The sequence below is a fragment of the Thunnus maccoyii genome, chromosome 5, assembly GCF_910596095.1.
Source record: "Thunnus maccoyii chromosome 5, fThuMac1.1, whole genome shotgun sequence".
In the NCBI taxonomy this organism is placed as follows: domain Eukaryota; kingdom Metazoa; phylum Chordata; class Actinopteri; order Scombriformes; family Scombridae; genus Thunnus; species Thunnus maccoyii.
Window position 1 is genome coordinate 2433844 of NC_056537.1, and position 24975 is coordinate 2458818.

The window sequence follows — 24975 nt, forward strand, 5'->3', positions numbered from 1 at the left end:
GGTCGTGGCGTGTAAATCGGCTTTTACTACTGAAGACGTGTTCAGAGAAAACTTTGAAAGCATCTAAGAGCTGGTTGCCAACCGCCGATGAAACCCAAAGAAGGGCAACTTTAAAAGCTATAATAAGTAATTATTCCACATTAAAATGTCTAAAAACAACTAGACATGTGTTATATATGTTGTTGAGTTGTGTACTTACATTATCCCAAATGTTTCCAACAGTTTTCAAACCCAGAGAAATCTGTAATTTAATCAAAGTAACGGACCGTTTCATTTGGTCGCCTGTCGATGGCGTCATACCTCCTCTACCAAAGAGTAAACACGCACCAGATTCATACGGCGGCGCTGTGTTTGTCCGCTACAATGGCGTCTACCAAAGAGTAACTTACACACATACAAGATAATACATCTGCGTTGTGGTTGTTCCACACAAACTGTTATAAATGAACTTTTATTCAGTTTTAAGCCACATTTTCATGATAAATTTAGGTGGTTTTTAACCATATCTCCACCTCGACTTGCTCCTGCCTCTGTGCGTCACATGGAATAAAGGTTCAGTCTGAGTTCATCTGCTGTGTTGTGAAAGAAACAAGCGACGGGGAAAAATGTTTTCCAGAGATTTCCTTTGAGAGATCCTGATAGCTGTCAAAATGGACATAAATACAGAGTTTGCATCTCAGCAGAAGGGAAGCGGTGATAAATACGTGCTTCACTCTGTAACATGTGAGGAAAAAGGGATGTGCTGGAGAAACAAAAAGAGGGAATCTCATCTTAAACAGACTGTAACTTTGGAAGATATCACCTGCATTTATCTACCTGAGGCTGCTGTAGCTCCATATTAGCTTCAGCTGAACTTTAGAACGAGCGCTGTGGATTTTGACCTTCATTTTTTACAGCGTACTGTAGTTAGTGTTGTATTAAAATGCTGTTTTAGTGCACATGACCTGTGTAAGACAAACACTAAGTAAGAGCCTGTTCTTACGCTACATAACTACTTTATATTTATTAAAGTTCTTACATAAACGCAGGCGTCGTCTCCTGACAGCAGCAGGTTACAGGGGTGCAGCTTGTCCTTATTAACCGTGGGAGATTTGCCGACAGTGAAGCCAGAGGCCACCACCACATCCTGCCAGAAAAACACAAAGATAAACAACAACAAGATGAAGCAGTGAGGAATCAGGGATTAAAAAACGATAGAGAGAGAGAGAGAGAGCAGAGAGATAAATGTACATCCTTCTTCCCAGAGGGAGTACAGATTGAAGCAGATTGAAGCAGCAGATGTTGCACCCTGGGAGACGTTAAGTAAGACTTCACAACAAGCCGCCGATGATAAGCCGGTATGAAAAGTGGAGATTGTCTTTTGTTTGGCGTGTCAGCTGCCTCCAGAGACGGCTTTAAAGCCTTCGCTCAGGGCTGAAAAAAGGGACAGCGCATAGTCTGAATAATCACGTTACAGAAGACACACGGCCTGACAAGACCTCTGTGATCTACAGCCGAGCGCCGCGGCTCAGGCTGCCACGACTTCCTGCCTTTTTCGCAGAGCTTTTTGCGCGGGGCTTTGAGTTCCATCGAGACGCCGCCGTAGGGAGACGGAAACACAGTGAGATGCTGCTGACAGGAGGATTATCCCTGATGTGTACACCGTCCCTGTGCAGGTCACAGACACATCCACATCCACCGCCGCCCTGTAAACAACATCACAGCTGCCGCGCCTGTACAGATGTGCACACGTGACGGCATCGGAGTGGACTGAGAGTCGACTGTCACAGCGAGCCGCCGCGGCAACGACGATTCAGAGACACAGTGTGAAAATACTTCAATACAAGAAAAAGTCCTGCATATAAAATCCTACTTAAGTATAGAAGTATTACCAGCTACTTAAAGTACTCATTATGCAGGAAATCAGACCGTTCATTATTAATACTGATGAGTTGATGCATCAGCAGCATCTTATGGTTGTTATGTGGTCGCCGTCTCGCTGCTCCTCCGCTCCTCCGCAGAGCTGGCGCGGCTGAGTCCTCCGCGTACGTGCAGCGCAGCAGAGGAGAGACGGTTCCACTTCTGCGACGTAGATGAGTCAGATGCAAATCGCTGCTGTTAAAACAATAAATTATTGTACATAATTCGCAAACATACATGTGTAAACGTGCAGCAAACTGACACAAATGTGAAGGATGCACTGATATGAAAATTCTTGATACCAGTAACAGATTGTTTACAAAAATATGTGCAGATTCCAACTACTGTTAGTCATTTATGCCTGTTTGTCCATTTGTCTTTCACACTAACCTCCCACTGCTGCTGCATGTACATAGTTTATATTGTTTACAGCCTCCACAATAATTAAACTTTAAGCCAGTCTGACTTTTGAGTTGGAAAAGATGATGACAATGTGGCTACGATTAAATCAATATTTAACAGTTCTCATTAAAGGAAGGCTATAACTCAATGGTACGATGACTTAATGACAATACAGGCTGAATATGAACATGGCTGCTGAAACTCATCACACCTTAAATATTGGACTTAATTTGCAGTGAGGGGTTGTTTCCTTGAAATGTTCCTGGAGTAGTTACAGACCACAGTGCCAACACACATGTTGCTTTCTATTTGCAGTCTCCTGTAATGTCATTACGTATTTGTCAAGTGTGACCATATCATGGATGTATGGACCATATCCCCGCTGAATCCGGTGCTATAAATGGTCAAACTCTTCTTCTTCTATTGCTTTTCTGCAGGCTACAAAGCTGCTGCGTCTTGCTGTTGGACTTGCACGTGCACAAGTGAACCATAGATTTATGAATTGAGCTCACGGGCGTCACCAGCTTTTGCGTAGTTTAGAGTGACAAATGCGTACTTTGATGTCAAGATGCGTACAGGTTGGCAGGTCTGCTCAACTCGTTACGTTACTGTTAATGCAATAAAAGTAATTCATCAGTGTAATCCGCGCAAAAGATGGACGGACTCCAAATGATGCAGAATATTGCTGTAAAGAGTGTGAGTTGTGTCACAACGATATAAATGAGAGAGCACAATATGAAACGATCGTCACATGATATATATCTTCATATTGCACAGCCCTAGTTTGAGCTGCTTTGTGAGGGTCACATGATAAATCTGAGAGGTCTTGAGACGATAGATTGGGGAGAGAAGAAGAAAAAACAAAGTTCTGCTACATAAAGTTGGATGAATTTTTCAGAACTTTTCTTTAACCTTTGTGTTTTTGTGAAATATTGGAGAGTTTTACGTCTTTGGGCCTCAAACAGTTATTTATATGAAACCATGTGAGGGAAAATGTCTCTTTGGTGGAACAAACAACTCAGAGAGACACAAATACACACTGATTTTAAAGAGGACCTATTATGCTCATTTCAGCTCTAAATGATTATTTTTGGACTCCACTAGAGTAGCTCTGCATGACTCACAGTAAAAAAAAAACTCCTTGTTTATCTCATACTGGTCCTTTATGCAGCCCCTCAGTTCAGCCTCTGTCTGAAACAGGCCGCTCTGTTCTGATTGGTCAGCTTTACGTATCAGAGTTGTGTAACTTTACCGTCAATGCAAACCAAACATTTCCTGCTTTACTGCTTCAAATCAAAAGCTTTTAAATGACTAACTAACAAGAGACTTTTATTGTGAAGAATTTACAGGAAGTAAAAACGTGTTCCTCACTGAATTAGCGTAGCTTCGTTTGCGGAGCTTCGTTAGCGGTGCTAAAAAACGGTCGCAGGGAGGAAGAGTACAAGCAGAAACAGCCACAGTGATGATGATGATGTTTGATAAAGAGCTGCAGACAACCAGCACACCTCCAACAGATAAACTACTTATTTTACTTTGCTGTGCTGCGTAACGGCGTCGTGGCTCGGCGTTAACTAATCTCAGAGCAGAGTGTGCACGTAGCAGACGTCCATATAAAGAAATCGGTCACGAACTGACATCAGCTCGGGCTGAAAGTAGAAAAAACGGTTGGAAACGTAGCGTTCAGAGCAGCCTGAAGCTGCTGCTTTATGCTAACAGGGATTACTGCTACATAGGTTTACCTCGTTATCTGACACGTCGGCCACTTTTAACACGAACATCCGACATTGTGACATTATATATATGTCTGAAAATAAGGAAAAGCACAATAGGTCCCCTTTAATCTGAAACATAAAGGATTATTCTGGTTTATTATAACCTGAGTCTAAGTGCTGTGCTTTTGTCTGTTATTTTTACCTCTAAATAAAGAGAATAAAGTCTTGACGTGCTGCTTTACTTTGTCAAACAGCAGGAAATTCAATTACTTCAGTCCATGTGAGGCTTAACGCAGCTCAGCACACCTTCCTTCAAACACAACAATGAATTTATCACATCCTGCAAATTAATATCATCACATTTCAAATCATATCTCATTACCTTATTCAAATCAGTTTTTATGATGCAGAAAAAAAAACACACTATTTCAACTAACACACCTCCCAAACTGCCAGCTCGAAGCTTTTAATGAATAAAATCATAATTCAATCTCATGAATATTTACTATAAAAAAAAAAGGCTTTCAACCTGTTACTTCATTCAGCCGCCTCGGGCTTCAAGCTTCAAGGGAATAACCTCTCCAAACTCCTCTGTGTTTGACAAGGACATGTTCTCTATTTGCATAAATTATCTAGATCAAAAATAACTAGAGATCTGTTAAATATAATGAATGTAATCAATCATTACGGTCTGTGGCAGATGTGTTAGTGCGAGAAGAAGAAGCTGAACGGTAACAATAAAACTGCAGTTAATCAAACCACACATCCGAGAAACCCCCCCCCCCCACAAATAAATATAATAGAATAAAATACACAGTTTGCAGATAATGTTAGCAAAGCTGCACACACACACCTTCCTCACCTGCTGTTAGATCAGGACGGAGAAATTAACCAATCAGACCTCACACACACACGTTCTTCAGGAAATGGAAACACAGTCGGTTCAGACCTGCTCTGTATGAAAAGTGCCCTGAGATATTTTCTCTTATGATTTGGTGCAATATAAATAAAATTGACTTGACACTTCCTCTCTATGACGCTGCTACAGCTACTGCAGCTACCGCGACGCCGCAGGCCGTTTTTATATAATAGATGCGGTTAGCTGGTCGCCCAAAGTCACATTTGATTGGATAATTTTTTTGGTAAATTTTGCCCCTGAGTTCAAGATGAGTCAAACATTTGAAAACGTTTTAGAGAAGAAAAGAAAAGACAAGTTATTATGTAAAAATATTCAAAAAAATAAATATTTATATTATTTATACACACACACACATATATGCAACTAACTAACCGCTGCAGGGATTAGATCTAAACGATTAGTCAATTAATCAATTAGTTACCAACTGTTAAAATCAATTAATTATAAATTGATTCCAGCTTCTTAAATGTGTTTCTTTAGTCTCTGTGACAGTAAACTGAGGATCTTTGAGGACGTCGTCTTGAACTTTTAGAAACACTGATTCACATTTTTCACTATTTTCTGACATTTTATGCACCAAACAACTAATCGATTAATCGAGATAATAATCGGCAGGTAATTGATAAAATTGTTAGTTGCAGGGATGAAACACTTTGAGCCCACTGGAAAGCTTTTAATGTGAAACAGCCGTGCAGGAAGTGTTGAGTGAGTTAACAGTGAAAAAACATCAATGAAGAAGAAAAAGGAAATAATAAGTGGATAATTGACGCCCGTCATCTGATGCTGCTATGACACACTGCAAACGTCAGATTAGAAATTCCACCACAGAACCAACACAGATTTGTCATTTTGTCCTCGTATTAACCGCTACATTAGTTTAGGATGTAATGAATGAATGAAAAGGAGGAAAGTGAAACTGTGAGCGTCTGTGTTCACAGTGAATCATCTGTTGACTGTTTGATGTTTATTTATTGGTGCGTTAAAACGTGACTGCAGTGAAATAATCAGAATATGAAACGTTTTATTTCTCTCATTCAGAGGGTTTTCGTTCTCACTGCCGCTCGCTCTCTTTGCTCGACCACCGCCGCGCTGTCTCTCTCTCTCTCTCTCTTTTTCGGCTGCAGAGAAAACAGCTTTGGTCGCTGGGTCGTCATCTGACGCTCCAAAGATCGAAACAAGGTTGGAGTAGACGCATCAAGACAGTTTGACGCGCGTCATGAAGCTTCTAGCGCGTGTTCAGCCATTAAAAACAATATGTGCACTTCAAAACGTGCACGTCAGACGCTTCCAGTGCGATCAGGCCTTTAAACAGAAAGCAGAGTGGCAGCTGTTGTTGTGGAAATGTAGATTATATTGAATTTATCAAGACAACAACTTAACTACATATTATCAAAAAACAATAAAGAAACAATCAATATACTGATTATTCCGGCCTCTCTGCAAAGCATGATGGGAGATCTGAGTAAAGTGTTTTAGAAGGTGAAGAGTGAACAAACACAGCAGCAGCGTTTGTTCACACTCAGGTGCAGAGAAACACAAACAGGAAACAGCTCAAACTGTAAATGAGATTCAGCTGCTAGAAGCCATCAAGTCTGCACTGAACGTCATCATCATCATCATCATCATCATCATCAACAGCATGTCAGCACATCCTAAATATAGATTCATATGATTCATGTATCAGGACTGAACATCTACAGATGCAGCTCACAGTCTTTAGTTTGTTCATGACAGGAAAGAAACCTGATAATTATGTTGTTATGTTTCCTCTTCAACACGTTTATTTTACGTGTTTGTTATTATCCACAATTTTTTAGTGTTGCTCTCCTCCTCCTCCTGTGGAGCAGCTGACTCCTCTCGCTCATCAACAGGTGTTCAGGAGGAGGAGGAGGAGGAAGAGGAGGAGGAGGAGGAGGAGGCCTGCCGGGGCCAGCAGGTCATGTGACAGCTCGTGTACCAGGATCAGCAAGTTCAACACATCCAGGCTTTCTTTGTGTGAGCTGGTGTCATGACGGAGGTTATGAACTCAGTCTTTCTGCTTCAGGCTCTGTGCGCGTCACCATGAAAAGGAGGCGTTTGACGCGTCATTTGACTGTTTTTCAGCACTAAACGGACCAATCGTGCGTCGCCTGCGTCAGTCAGCAGGAACAGGTCGTTATAACGGAGAGATATGAATAATATAAATACATTATCACAGAAAAAAGCAACACTGTTGCTGCAAATAAGGTGAGAGAGACGCTGGCAGAAAACTGCTGATGTAAATTTGTTAATTAAAAAACTAATTCATTAATTTATTGATTACATAATTAGTTTATATACATATTTTACCGCTCAGAGCCTCCGACATCCAGAGAAACTTTAAACTTGATGCAGCAGATTTAAACATTAAACTGACTCATAATGAAGGATCAGTGGAAATCACTTTAGATTCAAATCAAAGAGACATTAATATTATAGATGGAATATTATCTGTGATAAATAGATCAAAGTATTTCTTCATTAGTTTTATTTTTGTTTGTTTTTGTTTTTTATTATTTGAAATACAGTTTGATATATTGTAACAACATCTCATCCCACAGTAACCCAAACCTCTCGCACCATTATAAATGTACATTATGACATCAAATCAATAGTCAGTCTGATAACAGACTAATCAATATTCTAATCAGTGTTCTAACAGCTGCAGTGTTAAACAGACTGTGCAGTAAATCAGTTAGTTAGTGAAAGTTCGGTGCTTTTCATTTTATTTAAGCTGAAACTCGGAACATCACCTGGTCCGGACCAGGTTTAGTTTGCAGTATGTGTTACCATGGTGATCCTTCATGACACTGAAAACCCTGCAGGCTCAACACACCTCACTATCCCACTAATCTCACGTCGTAGTTCAGCCTTCTGAAGGGTGAAGATCGTTTCTTTAACTTGTGTTGAGGAGCTTCATTCTGAGATGCTGCTCCACATTTATTTGTTATTCTCTAAATAAATTCATGTTTTTTACATCAGTTTCTTTTCTTCTTCCTGAGCTCATTGTTATATGTGTTACTCTCTTTATCCTCTGGACGTTTTTCAGGGATGTAACACACATATTGTGACCTTATTCACTCAGTTTCACTCACTTCCCCTCTCAGCATCTCAGCATCTCTGTGCTTCCAGGTTTGCATGGTGGTTCGTTTGCTACAGTTCCAGCCAATTAGAAACCTGCAGTAAGAAATCATCAGATTGGCTGTTTTGTCTCCAGTCTGACTGCTAGTTACTAGGGGAGCACTGGAAGCACTGGAAGAATCTCTGCAGCTCCACGTTACTGGTTTACAGTTTGATGAAATTCAGTGTGAACTTCATTAGATCAGTTTACAGCTTTAAAAGAAGATGTAGCACAATCTGTCCAACTAAATGATACCTCAGATTTAAAATTACAGGAACAATTAAAGCATCTTTTTTAAAGGGAACTACTGTATATTAATGTTTATAATATCACAGGTAGCGGAGCAGGTCGACCCAAATGAATTACTGATCAAGATCTTTACTTTGAGTTCAGCAGTCAGGAGCTGAAACACAATCATCTGACAGACAACTAAGAGAACAGACAGGTGTGTATACTTGGGGGGGGGGGGGCAGGACTACAGGAACACATGAGGAACAAGTTACAAACTGTCAAGAATAAAACCAAAGCAGCGCAGAGATAAAACTACAGAAAACAAGAGTCCTGAACTCAAAGAAAAAATATTAACAAGCTAAACTACACGAAGAAACGCATCACAAACAATATGTAAGCAGGAGCAGATTCAAAACACACACACTCCTCTTCATCACTGAGACAGAGTATATGCTGTACGAGTTCAGACCAGAGTGACAACAAACACAGACCAACCAGTAAAGGCAACCCAAATAACCATCATGCCAGTCTGTCCGGTGGAGAACGGCAGCTAGCCTTGTGTTAGCCTGTGTAGCTAGCAATCATCAAGTTAGCCAGCTAGTTTAGTTAACTATTGTTAAATATTGTCATATTGTCGGGCAGAACTTAAGAAAATATAGTACAGAAGGAAAATGTATAAGTATGCACCCTAAATTGTATAGTAATTAGTAATTAATAATACTATTGGCAATCCAACTGGAGACAAACATCAAAATGATCTACTCCAGTTTTCTGATTGGCTGGAACTGAAGCACCGTAACGCTGTCAACTGTCTGAGATACTGACAGAGGACACATAAATAGAGGTTTTGATTGATACATTTATTGTCAACAAAATAGAGATTTGTTTGCTAAAATTGAATTTTTCTTTGCATGATTATAATTTCTCTACAAATACGCTCAGGAACGAGGCTCAAATATAACTCCATAGATAACGTGACAGTGTGAATATATTTCTATAAAGCATGGAGACTCTTTGTGTCTGAAGGAGGAAGATGAGTCATGACTGTACCTCTTGACTGACGGCTTGAGAGAAGTCCTTGGCCAGCGCTCCCAGCAGGAAGACGTTAATGGAGACGTTCGGCTGAGAGTCTTCTTCTGAAAAAGAAAGAAAAAAACAGATGCAGGAGTGATGAGGAGTGAAGCTGATGAAGGGCATTTCTGTCATGTATGACATATATGTATTTGTACACGTTGAGTCACAGAGACAGCAAACTGAGGATGGGTTGGATTTATATGACAGGGTTTGCTGAGCTGACGTCACGTATAATCATTGCTACATGCAGAGAAAATCAAACATCAGGTAAAAACTATTCCTCTTCATCTGTGCACTCAACCCCCAACTAAAGGATGTGGATGAGGAGGAGGAGGATGAGTTGTTGTTGTTGTCAAAAAAACTATTAAAAACACATCAATGCACTGGGCGACATGTTCCTTCATTACAGGGCTGAAGTCTGCTGGTCGATTAGTTGGTCGATATGCTCTCGTCCAACTAAATTCTCATTGGTTGAATAATCTCCGTGTTATTTTCATAAGGAGAGAAGTGCTACACCAACAGCTTTCCAGGATGAATCCATTATTTCCTGCGGCGGGAGGGACAGACTACTTTCAGACTACACAACTTTGAACTCGCCCAACTTAACGGAGACTGTCGGATCTAACTGTACTCAACGTTTACTCAACGTTTACTGAACGTTTACTGAATCTGTGTTTCTCTCCCGCCAGGCCAAAAAAAAAATGTAATGCCAGAATTAACACCAAATATCCCTTCATTCTCTATGCAGCGCTGCTCCGGTACGTGAGTCAACCTCTGTGTCGTTACCTGGGAAACTATTGGGCGCATAACTCCGTTAAGTAATACGTCATTGCGTAGTATGTTTGCGTAGTGAGCGGGGAAAGAGCGAGCGACAGAGAAGTGATGGTGGATATGAGCGGAGCAGAGGAAAAGGTTGGTAGTAAGTTGTCAGTCTGGTAGTAAATGTACAGAACCTCCGGGGCTGAAACATGAAGCCACAAACTGCAGTTCCTTGAACGGCCACTTGAGGCTCCAAAAGCGAGTCAATCCCCATAGACCCTCATGTTAAAATGTCCAACTTTACAGCAGAAATAAACATGTTTACAGTCTGGTACAAACAACGGTTTTGGTCTCTGTAGCTAATTTCCTCTTTCATGACAACTGTACGGGGGGTGAATTTTTTTATAACTCACCCGTTTAAATGTTATTAAGCCGTAAAGTTCTGCATAATGAAGGACATGGCTGCTTTGAGTGACAGGTCCGCCAGCCGCTAGGTGTCTTGTTTCAGCCATTTGGCCCCGCCTCTTTGCCCATTTTTGATTGGCTGGGAGTTAGGCAGCGTCACGCACTGCCAAGATGGCGACGGCCGGAGCGGCTCGCTTTGAGCTTCAAAACCGCTCTTCAGAAACCAACGGGTGTCGTCATGGTAACTACGTCCATATTTTATACAGTCTATACTCAGGACAGGAACTTTGTCTCAGTTTGCAACTTTGCATCCAAATAGACAAACATGATGTGTGCAGTTCCTGTATTAGTTAATATTTACATGCTTCCAAATTATACAAAACAATAAAAAATCAACCGTTATAATTGTGCAACAGAACTGACCTCGCTCCGTCACCGAGTGATCACAGTCTTATAAATAATCTCTGCAGGTGTAGCGAACAGACACAACTGAAATAATTATCAAGGTCTTCAAACAGGAAGCTCACATCTCAAGGTGGATCTCTGAATATTTTCTCCTCATGAATTCTGCAGATTCTGTGCACTTTCTGGGAAATTAAAAGTCTTTTCAGCAAAAACCTGTTGAATCCAAAATGCTTCTTCAGATTGTTTGTTTATAATTTTCTGTTCAGCACGACTCACTAGTTTTTTTCCATGTTGTGATTAGTAAAGTATCAAAAACAGCCTGTTGCACTTCAACACTATAATGATTATTTTAATTTGTCCAACATTAAGACTTAACACACACACAGTAACAAGGAGGCAGGATGTAAAGACTAAACACTGGTTTCTCTTTGAGGCTCAACATCTCATCAGTCTGAACAAACTGGACTAAACTGGGACACACACCATCTGTACACAGCTTTTATAAAACTACATCAAAACAAAAAGACAACAAGAAGACGACACACCAAACACACAATCTCACAAAGCAGCAGCAGGTCAAACACTGTGAGGAGGAGGAGAGGAGCCTCTTGTTCATCCTGCAATAAGATCTGGATGATCAGAGATAACAAGACCAACGAGACACACACACACACACACACACACACACACACACACACACAAGTTACGGACTAACTGATAAGGAACCAGTTAGAGATACGACTCGCTCACCTGCTGAATATAAAACAATTTAAAACATTTTTTTAAACTTTTACATACAAATTCTCATCGTTGACCAACAGGAAAGCGTTTTTTTTTAACTGTACTGACCTTTTAGGGAACAGAGCAGCCATTTATAAACCAGAGCTGCAGCTAACGATTCATTTTATTATCAATTCATCTGACGGTTATTTTCTAGATTAATCAATTAGTTGTTTGGTCCAGAAAATGGTGAAAAAAGTTGATCACAGTTTCCCAAAGTCCAAGATTCAACCTAAAATGTTTTGTCCACAAAGATGTTCAGTTTACTGTCAAAGAGACTAAACAAACCAGAAAATAACCAGAAAAACATTTAAGAAGCGAGAATCAGAGAATTTAGACATTTTCTTCCTAAAAAAATGACTCAAAACAATTAATCGATTATCAAAATAGTTGCTGATTAATGTAACAGGTGGCAACTAACTGATTAATCGACTAATCGTTGTAGCCTCAGTATAAACAGCACAGTCTGCAGTCGGTCGATGCTATACACCAGGTAGCTAGCAGACAGCTAGCTCGGACTGAAGGCTAATGTGGCTCACTAGCACTAGCAAGTAGCAGCACCTGCTAACCTGGTGCCAGTGGTGGAAAGTAACATTCAGTCATGTTCTGTACTTAAGATCACATGCAGGTACAAACAGAGACAAACATACGATACCTTGAATAACAGTCTTCAGGATGAAGTCGTCAGAGGCCAATGACACCAGCGGGCCTTTACGAACCACCTTCCCCTGGAAAAAGAAAAAAGAAAAACTTAGAGACAAACTGAGAAGCTTTGAGCTGTGAGTGAATCTCTGCAGAGCGTCACCGAGCCTGTCAAACGTTCAAAGACACGTCAGAGAACTGAGCCGTGTTGATGAGCGCCTCGGGGAAATGAGCTGCGAGACAGAAGGTGGATTATTCCGTTGCTTTGGTTTTTTTTCTTTTCTTTTTTATATATATATATATAAATATATATTCCTGCCGCATACTAATCAAGAACAAGAAAATAGCTTCGTGAAGAGAAAAGAAAAGAAACTAGGAGGATGTGAACAGATGGTGGCAGCTGATAGATGAATGAAAAGAGAAGAAAGAGAGAAATACACAGATATATATCTATATGAATATATATATAAATATATATAAATATATATGCTGCGGGTCAGAATTACTACGGCCGCTACATGACATCTGTCACTCAAACGTCACTAGATGTTGTTTTTGGGAAACTGACATTACGATGTGTTGAGGAAAGTCTCCAAGAAACATTAAAAGGCTCCATTTTTGTGGCGAGAGCTGCTCTGTTTGCTGCTCTGTGAGATATTTCAGAGCTTGGAGCTGAGCGGGCGGCGCACAGGTGGGAGTCGCTCTCCTGATTAGCTGCTGATTTTGTTAACGAGAGCAAACTAAATATACTTAGAACGATAATGGAACAACGTTTCTAACGGTGATTACAGAGTAACGAGTCACTTAAGCATCACTGCAGGTTTCTGTCCACTGAAAGACAGGAAGCAGCTTCACCGCAGGTCTCCGTCTTAGTTGTTTGGTATGTTGAGCAGTTTCACACGTTTATAGCCGACTAATGATCAATATCAGACCAATCAGAGCGTATATTAGTGGTTCATATCCTGTCGTTTCTCTACTGAATATAAACCTTTCTGATGACGATCCTGCTGTAAACAAACCTTGACTGTTTTGTCGGTGCAGTCGGTGCCGGCGCTGATGAGCGACACGGGGATCCTGGTCAGGTGAGCTGGTACCTGGACGCCTGGCCCCGCCCCCTCCGACAGCACATGGACAGGCATGACATCGAGGTGACCTGAGAGACACGGATAAAATATTTCTTTACCAACAAACAGGCTGACAAATGAACTGGTTTAACTGGTTTTAATCAGAGTTGTGAGTAATGATGTCATGTTCATCGTCTGTGGCTTCAGGCTATGATATTATGACCACCACTGATCTGACATGTGATCTGTGCTTTCAAGGTGTTTGGGGTGAAAGTCCAGTCTGACTGTCCTCCACCACAGAAGAAGAAGAAGACTCATTACCAGGATAAAACCTCTGACAGGCACCGCCAGATCCGTGTCGACAACACGGCGGGAGGGTTCAAGTCTGCGAGGCGTTTCCAGAGAGAGAAACCCGGGGAAAAGTGTTGGCCGTGTTCCCAGCAGGTAGCGCGTTGCTTCCTGTCAGAGCTCGTTAGTTTGATTTCAGGCAGATTTGACTGGCGAGTCCCTTCGGTGCTACCGTGTTGAGAGAGAGGAGGGAGGAGGAGGAGCGGGAACAGCCTGCGAGGCAGACGAGCTGTTCACTCAAGCGGACAGTCAGCTGCTCAGTCAGGCGGAAAACTCAGCAAGGAAAAAAAATAAAATAAAATAAATAAATAAATAAATAAATAAAGTTCTCTGATTTAGGCCGAAGGGGAAGAGCCGGAGGCCTGATTTAGAGCAGGATGAGCAATTCATTCATGAGCTCAGAGTTGATCTGTGTGAAGGTACCGCAGACGTTTCCTGACCTACAGCTGCTACCAGTCACCGTCAGTCCTCCCCGAACACGTCCTCAACCTCACAGAGCTGCAGCTGTTAGTCTGTTAATCCATCAGTTCACAACTATATCAATCAACAACTACTTTGATAATTGATTTAATCGTTTTGAGTCATTTTGTTCAAATTCTTTGATTCCAGCTTCTTAAATGTGAATATTTAGTCTCTATGACAGTAAACTGAATGTCTTCGGCTTGTGGATAAAACTAGACATCAACATTTTTCACCATTTTCAACTAATCAATCAATCAAAAACATAATCTGACAGAGCAAAAGGTCTTTAAACACCAACATGAGTCTGATTTACGTTGCAAACAAATAAAAACAGGTATGTTCTTTATAGTTGCTGCAAATATGACGAGTTATAAAAAAAAAACTGTCAAACACTAAAAGTCAACATCAGATTGATCAGATTTAAAAATCTTGTTCAATAGTTTCAGGCTGTGTTTTACAGTCTGAGTGAAGTAAACATACTGAAAACACAAGAAAATGGACAAAATGCAGGTAAACAGAGAAAACATCTTCATCCTTCTGACAACATGCAGCACATTCAGGACAAAAGATACAACATGTACTGAAAACTCAGGCAAATAAGAAACACATTAACCAATCAGACGACACATGAGGCAGCATGAAGAAACAAACAGAAACAAACAGAAAGATGCTTCTAACAAACGGAAACAAAACTGAGCTACGTTTCCAGGACGACCACACACAGGTTTGCGATTCGGTTTTAATAAACGTCGACGGCAGACTGATTAGAGAAAAATATGTAATTTTTCTGGGAACTATTTAATTGAAAGAACTAATTTAAATTGTGATTATTTTCACATATTATCAAACAAGATTAGTTTATACCGAGCATAATCAAAACTCAATCCGTGTCTTCATTGTCTTTACAATAAGCAATCAACAGTTTTTCAGACTCTGACTTTCTGATATGTAGCACAACAAGCTAGCAGAGCGCCGTCGACAGACCCTCCCACGTCCTCGTGCGAGCGCGGCTGCCTCTTCCTGACACGGAAACACTTTTTTCCAGAAAGTGAAAACGTGACCGTTGAAGGATCATGTGACCCAGTGCAGCGATGTGACTCACTGACGTGTTTCTAATAAGATACATCAGGCTTTAGATACACACACAATACTTGTTAGTAGATCAGTTCATTGATGGTTTGGATCCAAACATGAGATTTGTTGATGATAAGAAATAGAAAATCAGCAGAGTTATCCTTTAATGCAGGTATTCTGCCAAAGAAGAACCATCAATAGGAACCCAACCATAACCAAGATGGCGTACAAAACACATATATGCAGCTCCTACGACTATGATGAGCGTGTGGTAACACACAAACCACTAAGGGTTGCACAACACCAATGGATAGGCGAAAACAATCTCCTTTAAAGGAGGTTGTTTTCAAAAGTTCTGGTTATAATCTCTGGGAAAACACAACTTTTACCAGATGGGTTTGACCTCCGCTGGTCATTGACCCATCCAAAGATAAACAGAGACACATATTAGGAGCAAAGTACACCACACACACACACACAGTAGATATTAAGAAACGTCCAAATGGTGCAGAGACATCTACACCCAATTGGTCAAAGTCCAAGTGATCATTTTCCTTACGAAAGTGCCAAAAACACAGGCAGGAAGTCACGTCTGCTTTTGGTATAAATAGGTGTGAAGTTGAAGGAGGGCTGCATTGGTGATGTTCTGAGTTTTGTATGTTCGTGTGTAATGAAATAAACTCCCGTTGGTTGTCTGCTCATCTCTCTGGTCTCAGGGGTTTGGTTTGAAACCCCTGCAGTGTCTGTTGTCCACCTGTATGATGAACTCCTGACACGTGGGCCTGCAGGATGTTATCTATATACAGGGCGGTAGATGAACGGTACAGACTGAGCGGCAAGCCCCCCCGGTCCCACAGAGCAACAACATATCAGAGACCACCGGTCGGCTGTAAACAGTCGGTCGATCCCTGCGGTGGGACGGCGGCTGATCTCTGCCAAATGTCAGCCGGGCCACGACCGAGCAGACGGTGGCTTTCTCCGTTCCTCCAAGCGTTACCGAAAAAAACCTCCACCGTGTTCAGCTGCTCCGGGACGCATATTAACTCGGGAGAGGGGGTAACTCGAGTTCATCCCGACAACATTTGTTCATGAGGAACGGAGCGGCTGAGAGGGGGGACGGAGGACAGATCTCTTCACGGCAGCTCACCGCTGAGCCGTGAGCTCGGAGCAGACATGACTGCTCAGGTGGGAGGAAGCTCAGCGGTCGCACACAATGAAATGTTTCTGACCTGTTCCCCTCAAACAGACAGCGTGACCTACTGAAGGGCCGCTGAGAGAAACACAGAGTCCCGACCAGCTCACTGAGTGAAGATCAAATCTACTGATAGCTTAGAGTCTCATTCATTCTTCAGTTTCATCTAAAAATACTGTCAAATACAGGACGACTATAATCAATTACTGAGAACATGTTGATCATTCTCTGGTTGCAGCTGCTCAGTGTTGTATCAATGTAAATATCTGAAAATCTTTGTTTTGGACAATTGGTTGGACAAAACAAGACATTTGAAGCAAACAAACACTTTTGTTGTTTGCTGTAATACAGAATCTGTCAGCCTAGTGCTGCAACTAACAGTTATTTTCATTATCGATTGATATGCAGATCGTTTTCTTGAATAGAAGATAAAAATGGTGGGAAAACGGCATTCACAATATTCTGGATTAATTGATTTGTTGTTGTTGGTCCATCAAATGTCAAAAAATTGTGAAAAATATCAATGTTTCCCAGAGTCTAATCAACTAATCACTGCAGCTCTAGTCATACATGATGAAGAAAAGTGGTAAATCGTCACATTTGAGAAGCTGGAACCATCAAATGTTTGGCATTTTCACTTGAAAAATGACTGAATGATTAATTGTTAATTTTCTGTCCATCGACTAATCAATCAATGAACTAGTTGTTGTTGTCATCTTTGTCTCACGCTGTGGACAAACCACATTTTACAAGATGTGTTCATTTCTTCTACTTGCTTAGTTCTTCTTCTTCTTCCTCTGCTCCACAGACCTGCTGCTAACCGGACCTCGGCGCTCCGGTTGGATCCACACGGAGAGCCGGGACCAGCTGGGAGGAGGAAGAAGCTTGTCGGGCGGCAGAGTGAAGTGCAGCCTGCGGAGGAGTTCACCGGGACCGTTAAGGTGAAACAGTCCACGGAGGAGCTGCTGTGTTCGGCTGCAGAGATAGGTAACGTCTCAGCTGACAGGATGTATCACTCTGTTCGGGAAAAAACTTCTTCTTCTGCTTAGTTTATAACGGCAGTTGAAAACCAGCGTATTAGATGCATCACCGCCACCTTCTGCTTCGGCGTGTCAACCACAGATTAAATCCTGCTCGTTAATTCTGTCTAATAAACTCAAAGAAAAGTCTGCTTGACCCAGTTGGCAGGTTCATTAAAGTTTTAATGCTGAGCTCCTGAACTCTTCCCAAGTTCTTGCTTCATATATTGTCTTTTTTTGATCATACTTAGTACAATCTATGCTTGCATGCATAATAGTTTCCTCAGCAAGGTGGAAAAAAATATGCACATATATCGGTAATCTGACAGATCATCATCTTTTAAGTTGATATGTTGAACTTGTTAGCAAACAGTTGTTTATTTCCACATCCAGCAGTTACGGAGCAACATTATCATTCATGTGGAGTCGTGTTTCTGTCCACCTGGTGAATGTGAGTCCAATATTCACTCTCTTTTAGCTCTTGTTTTTACTCTCTACCAACTCCTGAGGGAAATATCTGGCTCTTTAGCTGCTAAATGCTCCACTATGTTCACCAGCTAGTCTACAGCTAACTGTGTCTGTTTGGTGCTGAGCAGATAGTGACTTTTTACAGCTTTCTCTCTGAAAACGACGCTATAAGAGCTCTGAGAGTGAACCAGAACAGTAAAGACAGATAAACAATGAGCTGAAACTCACTATAAAGCTCCGTAAAGCCGAGAGGAGCTGCAGAGTCTCTGATAATTCTCTGTAGGTTCATCACTACGAGCCAAACACATTACACACTGACATTAAATACATTACATACAAAAATATTGCTGCTTTAAAAATATGTGATTGGCTTCTGTGTACCACAGATCAACAAACCAATCACCAAGCAGGAGCCTGGACATCAAGGATGCTCATCACTCAGACGGTAACCAAAGGAAACGTTTTAAACAGCAAACTGTGGTGGAAGAAGAACTCAGACCCTTTACTTATAGGACTGTATTAATACAACAATGTAAAAATACTTCATTACAAGTAAAAGTATAGAAGTATTACCTGCTAAATTTACTTAAACTATTAAAGTAAAAGTACTGGGGAACCACTGGTTTAATCTTTAACAAAGTAGTGTCAGTTATAAACTTATCATTATGTTATTTTATGTAAAAATTAAAAAATTTAAAAGTAACTAAAGCTGTCAAATAAATGTAGTGGAGTAGAAAGTACAATATTTCCCTCTGAAATGTAGAAAGTAGCATCACATGGAAATACTCAAGTAAAGTACAAGTACCTTAAACTGTACTTAAGTACAGTACTTGAGTAAATGTACTTAGTTACTTTCCATCATCCACTGAGAAATAACCTGATGACTCAGAAGCTCACTAGTTTAACTGTTGTTTCACAATCTTTTTTTTTCCAAAGTACACTGATTAATTACAGACAGAAGTCAAGACAAGCAGCTCAGTGTTGGCTGCAAACTAAACATCCATTTATTTCCCTACGACATAAAAAACCTGCAGCTGCCACAGGCCAACGCTCCGGCAGCTTCACCTATTTAATAAATAAAAAAATGAAAGTCACACGGCTCGGCAGGTGATTTCAGGGTTGTTGTTTTTGGTTTTTTTTTTATCAGGTCAGGAGCAGCTTGTGAGAGCTGAACGGAGGGAAGCGTGTCAAGGGAGAGCAGCTCTGCAGCACTCAAAGAACCCCATTTATTAAAAACTATTTAAAAACCCCCACACTCCAACACTGAGTCACAGACTCTCTGTAGGCAGCAAGAGCAGAGAGACTAAACAGACAGACCCCTGGACGCAGACACTCGTGTTTAAACTGTCTCATATCACATGTCCCAATTACAGTTTTAAAATAAGTGCAAGCATGAAGCCTGGTCCAGACCTCTGAATCACTGACTACAGGTTCAACCTGCCTGATTATATTTTCATACTAACATTGGAAGGAAGGACGATGCATAATGTGAGGTGTTACTCATGAACGCAGACAGGATTATTAGCTATATAACACTTTTTAGTCAATTAATCAATTGGAATCATTCATGTCCAAATTCTGATTCCAGCTTCTTAAAGCTATAATATGTAATTATTTCACATTAAAATGTCTAAAAACAACTAGACCTATGTTATATATGTTGTTGAGTTGTGTATTTTCAAACCCAGAGAAATCTGTAATTTAATCAAAGTAACGGACCGTTTCATTTGGTCGCCTGTCGATGGCGTCATACCTCCTCTACCAAAGAGTAAACACGCACCAGATGCATACGGCGGCGCTGTGTTTGTCCGCTACAATGGCGTCTACCAAAGAGTAACTTACACACATACAAGATAATACATCGGCGTTGTGGTTGTTCCACACAAACTGTTATAAATTGACTTTTATTCAGTTTTAAGACACATTTTCATGATAAATTTAGGTGGTTTTTAACTATATCTTTTAGCCGGAAGAAGGATTTTAGTCATTGGACGTCTGGATCTTAAGTTATCAGAGAAATAAACTGGACAAACGTTAGCAGCAGCTCGGCTAACAGCCCCTCCAGGAAGTCCGGTGGTCACCAAACATCGTCGGAGAAATATTGATTTTTTTAGGTGAAACATCTTTAATTAGTATTTTAACGATTTTAATCTGCGTGTACGTTTGTTCTGGAGAGGAGGAGACCTCTGCGAATGATGAACACTGGAGTAATCCTATCCCGCTGAAGCTGGTTATTTAACAACGAAGACAACAACTCCCATGATCCCTTGCTACTTCACACCGTCATCACGCTCCATCTTTTGTTATTGTTTTGATTGAGACGCCTAGCGGCTGAAATTACATGTTGTGTGTTTAAATGTGAATATTTTCTGGTTTCTTTAGTCTCTATGACAGTAAACTGAATATCTTTAAATTGTGGACAAAACAAGACATTTGATGACGTCATCTTGGACATTTTTTACCATTTCCTGACATTTTATGGATCAAACATTAAAGTATTGTGTCTGTGATATAATGACACAAACTGGGTAAAAATGTATCCCAGTGATTTTTAGTGTGTGTGAAGGTAAACTGAATATCTTTGATTTGTGAAGAGAAGAAGAAGAAGAAGAAGAAAGAGTAGAAGAAGAAGAAGAGGAAGAAGAAGAAGAAGAAGAAGAAGACACCTTTGGTTTTGGTGTTCCTGCCTTGTAGTAGTTTCATGTAGATCAGCATTAACAGTGAAACTAAAGAATATTTTTTTCTTTTCATGTTGTTTCATCGGTTTCATCTTTTAGAAGAAACTGAACATTTCAGAAGGACCGGAGGGGTCCGATGACACACACAGTCTGTGTGGTGCAGATATGTTTTTATGCATCCCCAACAAATCATCCGTCTTATCTCCTGACCCGCAGGTTGAAAACAGATCTAAAAAAAGCTTTATTTACATGCAGACTGGAGGAGTTTCCTCTGCAGTGAGAATCTACTCGACTCAGCTCAACTTTATTTATGTAGCACCTTTCATACAAACATGTAGCCCAAAGTGCTTCACATGGCAGGATTAATACAACACAGACAAAATAGACTAAATATTACAACAATTAAACAATCAAGTGTTGAAAATAGATAAATAAGTCAATAAAAAGAGAATAATGGGGATTAAAATGATATAAAAACCAATGATTAAAACTTAAAAGCTAAAGCTAAAGCTATAACGTTACTCCATGTTAAAATTAAAAACCAGATTAAAAATATATGTCTTTAATTTCTATTTAAAAACACAGAGAGAACCAGTCAGAGGCAGCGTGTTCAACAGGAACATTTAACCTAAATGATCTGGCTGGAACATAAAATAAAAAAAAATCTCTGTAATTTAAAGCTTTATAACCAAGTAAAAGAAGTTTAAAATCAGTTCTGAGAGATAGAGGTTGCCAGTCAGCAGTGGGCTGATATGATTCATTTTCTCTGTTTTAATTAAGACCTTTAAGGTAATCCAGTTAAAAGAGAATTAAAATAGTCTAAACAGTGAGTCATAAAAGCATGAATGAGTTAAAAAGCTTCTCTGAGTTCAAAAAGTTCCGACATGTGTGTCAATATTTCCAAGTTGAAAAAAGGGATGTTTTAATGACTTTGTTAAAATGAGACTTCAAATTTAAATTAGAGTCTAAAATCACTCTCAGTTTTGTTATTTGTGTTTTAATCTGTTTGTTAAGATCACCGAGCACTGAGTGCAGTTTTTCTCTTCCTGCTTTGTGTCCTATTAAGAGAATTTCATTTGTTTTTCCTTATTTAATTTAAAAAAGGTTTTTACCCATCTGAACATTAATGTCAGTGAGACAGTCAATGTCAGCATGTTCAGAGATGTACAATTATGTGTCGTCAGCATGAAAATGCTAATTGACAGGTGATAGTTAATAACGTTTCCAAGTGGGAGCATTTAGAATGAAAACAAAACTGGGCCCAGAACGCTTCCCTGAGGAACACCATATTCAATACCACGAGTCTCTGATATAGAAGCACCCAGGCTGATAAAAAAGAACTGTCTGCAAGTTAAATAAGACTGAAACCAGCTTAAACACAGTCAGAGAGACCCACACATTCCTCAAGTCTGTCAATGTCATTGATTATATCGAATGCTGCAGTGAGGTCTAAGAGGAGAAGGACGGCCACGATGTTTGAATCCACTTCTATAACTTTCAACCATTTATAACTTTCAGTAGTGCTTTCTGTCTCTGTGCTGTGGTCCGCTCGATAACCACATCAGAGCTTTTCTAAAACGCTGTTGCTGTTTAGATGAATGAGTAGATGATTAAAAATAATTTTCTCTAAAAGTTTACCAATGAAATGCAGATTAGAAACGAGTCTGTAATCATTTAGCTCTGAGTAATTTAGATTGGATTTCTTGAGGAGAGGGTTTAACCACTGAAGTCTTAAAAGCTGTGGGGAACATGATTCAATTAAAGAGTTTATGCTAATTCTCCTAATTACTTCACTGATGGCGACTTCTGACATCATATTAAAGGATGACATCATAGATGGAGGCCCATGGGCAGGGAGGGAGGTCCAGGGGAGTTACAACACCGACTCTGGTAGAAACTAGTTTTTCTTTTAAAAAATGAAGTAAATTCTTCACATTTAAGAGCTGAGTTATTAAGAAGACTGAGGTGCAGGTGATGGATTTAGAAGACTGTCAACTGAGGGGAAAAAAGTACTTTGGGATTATTTTGTGTTGTGAAATAATCTTTGAGAAACAGACTCGTCTCTCTACTGACTACATTACTGTAAATTATAACTCGATCTTTGAAAATGTCAGAGTGAACTCTGTCGTTTGCTTTTCCTCCGTCGTCTCTCAGCTTCTCCACGATTTCTTTTCAGCTGACAAACTGCAGCAGTTTTCCTTGTGATTGGAGAATTAATTGCCTTTTTTTTTTATATTTGTGCAGGATCATTTTGTGCTTTGGGTAATGGTGATCATTTTTCACCATTTTCTGACTTCTATTCAAGAAAATAATCGGCAGATTAATCGATAAGGACGATAATTGTTGGTTGCAGTCCTAGTACACACATGATTGTTGTGATCACAGATGAGATGACGTTCATTAGAGCAAACAACAATAGTGTCTGACTTCTTCAAATGTCTTGTTCTGTCCAAAACAAAGGTTTTCAGATATTTAGTGATATAAAACTGAGAGAAGCAACAAATCCTCACATTTAAGAAGCTGCAATCAGAGAATGATCAACATGTTTTCAGTAATTGATTCTCAGAATAGTTGTTGATTCATTTTTACTTGTATCTGGCAGTACTTTTAAATAAAAGTCATGTCACCTTGAGCTTTAGGAAACAGTGATTGACATTTTTCACCATTCTTTAGATTAAACAACTAAAATGAAATGAATCATTAATTGCAGCTCTACATTGGAGCCCAGAGTTGCAGCTTATGGTTGGCGCCATCTTGGAACCGCAACCCTCCAGATAAGGAACCGCTACCTCGGACCCAAGCTAACGCTAGCTTACTGAGAACATGCCTGTGTGCCATGTAAGCCTGATATCAGCCTGGTTCTTGAGGTAAATATTTGAGAATTTGCAGTAAATGGCTACGTTAAGAAACTGATGTGGGGACATTTCTACTGCTGTCTTCTCCTTATTTCACTACAAATTACACATCAGTAACTGATAAAAAAAATGCTCCTTTGACAGCTGCTATCAGTGTGAGAAGCTGAGAAGATGTGAATGAATCTGTCCTGCCAAACATCAGCCGATCAGTATGAAGCGAGGTGGAGGGGACGCCGCCTCCTATAACTGTCCTCTCTCTCTCTCTGTTGGTTCAGCCGACGCCGGAGCGTTTGCCAAGACACAAGCCGTATTTGCTCCACATTTGCATAATCTTTGTCTCTTTCCTCTTTTGTGTGGAGATGAGACTGAGAGAGAGAGAAGCTCAACAAAAGCAAGAACCAAAAAGAAAAAAAAACAACAAAACAAGTGCTTAGAAACAGATGCAGAGAGGATTGTTCCTGTGACAGCGGTGGAGTGAACTCTGTGCTGCTCAGCAACATGCAGCTCATCTGCTGCAGAGCCGCCATAATTAGTCAATTAATCACTGAATGGATCACAAGAAAATTAATCAGCAACTATTTGGATCAGTTTTCATGTTCTTCTTTCTTTAGTTCCAGCTTCTCCAATGCTGCTTTTATATCACTGTAAACTGAATATCTTTGACTTTTGGACTGTTAGACATTTGATATCTTAGGACACAGTGAAAATGTGATGAACATCTTTCAGATTACGTCATCAGTGAGCAGATTTCACTTTTCTTCTTCCTAATGTCTGAGTGAAAAACTACAACCTGATAGAAGATACAAAATGATGTGAAAATGCATTAATTTTCTTGAGGGAGGACCCGAGTATCCTTCAGCTGTAACCTGTCGGTGTTATGCACACTACAGATGTGCAGAGAGTCCAGTATTTATATTTGTATCTGTATTTGTTGAGGCAGCAAAATTATTTGTATTTGTATTCGAATAAAAGTGGAAATTAAAGATGAAAATGAAAGTGATGTCCAAATTAGGAAATGTGCGTCATGTAGCAGGTGGATGTGACTCCCCTCATTGAGACCTGCTGATAGACGTCACAGCGGAGCAGAGGAGAGACACTGACCCCTGAATTCCACCGGGCACGTGTGCACCGCGTTCCGGCTCCGACGCGGCCACCCTAGTCAATGTATCCGATTCCACCGGGCGCGCCGCGGCGCGTTTCAAAAGCGTCCCAGAGGCGGCTCTCCGCTCCGCTGCGCTAAAGATGGGCGCCGCGTCTATTTTTTTATGGAGGCCGCGTCAAGCAGCACAGAGCAGATGGAGCTGAGCAGGAAGTCAGACACAGAAACAGTATTGAGCATCCGGTCAATTTTCAAAATAAAACACCCCGTGCAGACTCCTGGTCGTATATCAACAATAAACACAATTAAAACAGATGAATAAAGAAACCATTTAACTACGTTGTCTACT

General features: G+C 40.4%; 1 protein-coding gene across 2 annotated transcripts in view; it reads right to left on the reverse strand.

Annotated features, from left to right (window-relative positions):
• The window catches only part of pot1 (protection of telomeres 1 homolog), an 85965-nt gene that overhangs the window by 56808 nt on the left and 4182 nt on the right, over window positions 1–24975 (reverse strand). For both annotated transcript variants that reach the window (XM_042410785.1, XM_042410784.1), the window contains exons 2-5: window positions 13387–13520; window positions 12381–12453; window positions 9353–9438; window positions 1019–1126 (exon numbers count right to left, since the gene is read on the reverse strand). In XM_042410785.1, the coding sequence (XP_042266719.1) occupies window positions 1019–1126; window positions 9353–9438; window positions 12381–12453; window positions 13387–13506 (387 nt within the window). In that variant the 5' untranslated portion in view covers window positions 13507–13520. The remainder of the gene's footprint in view (window positions 1–1018; window positions 1127–9352; window positions 9439–12380; window positions 12454–13386; window positions 13521–24975) is intronic.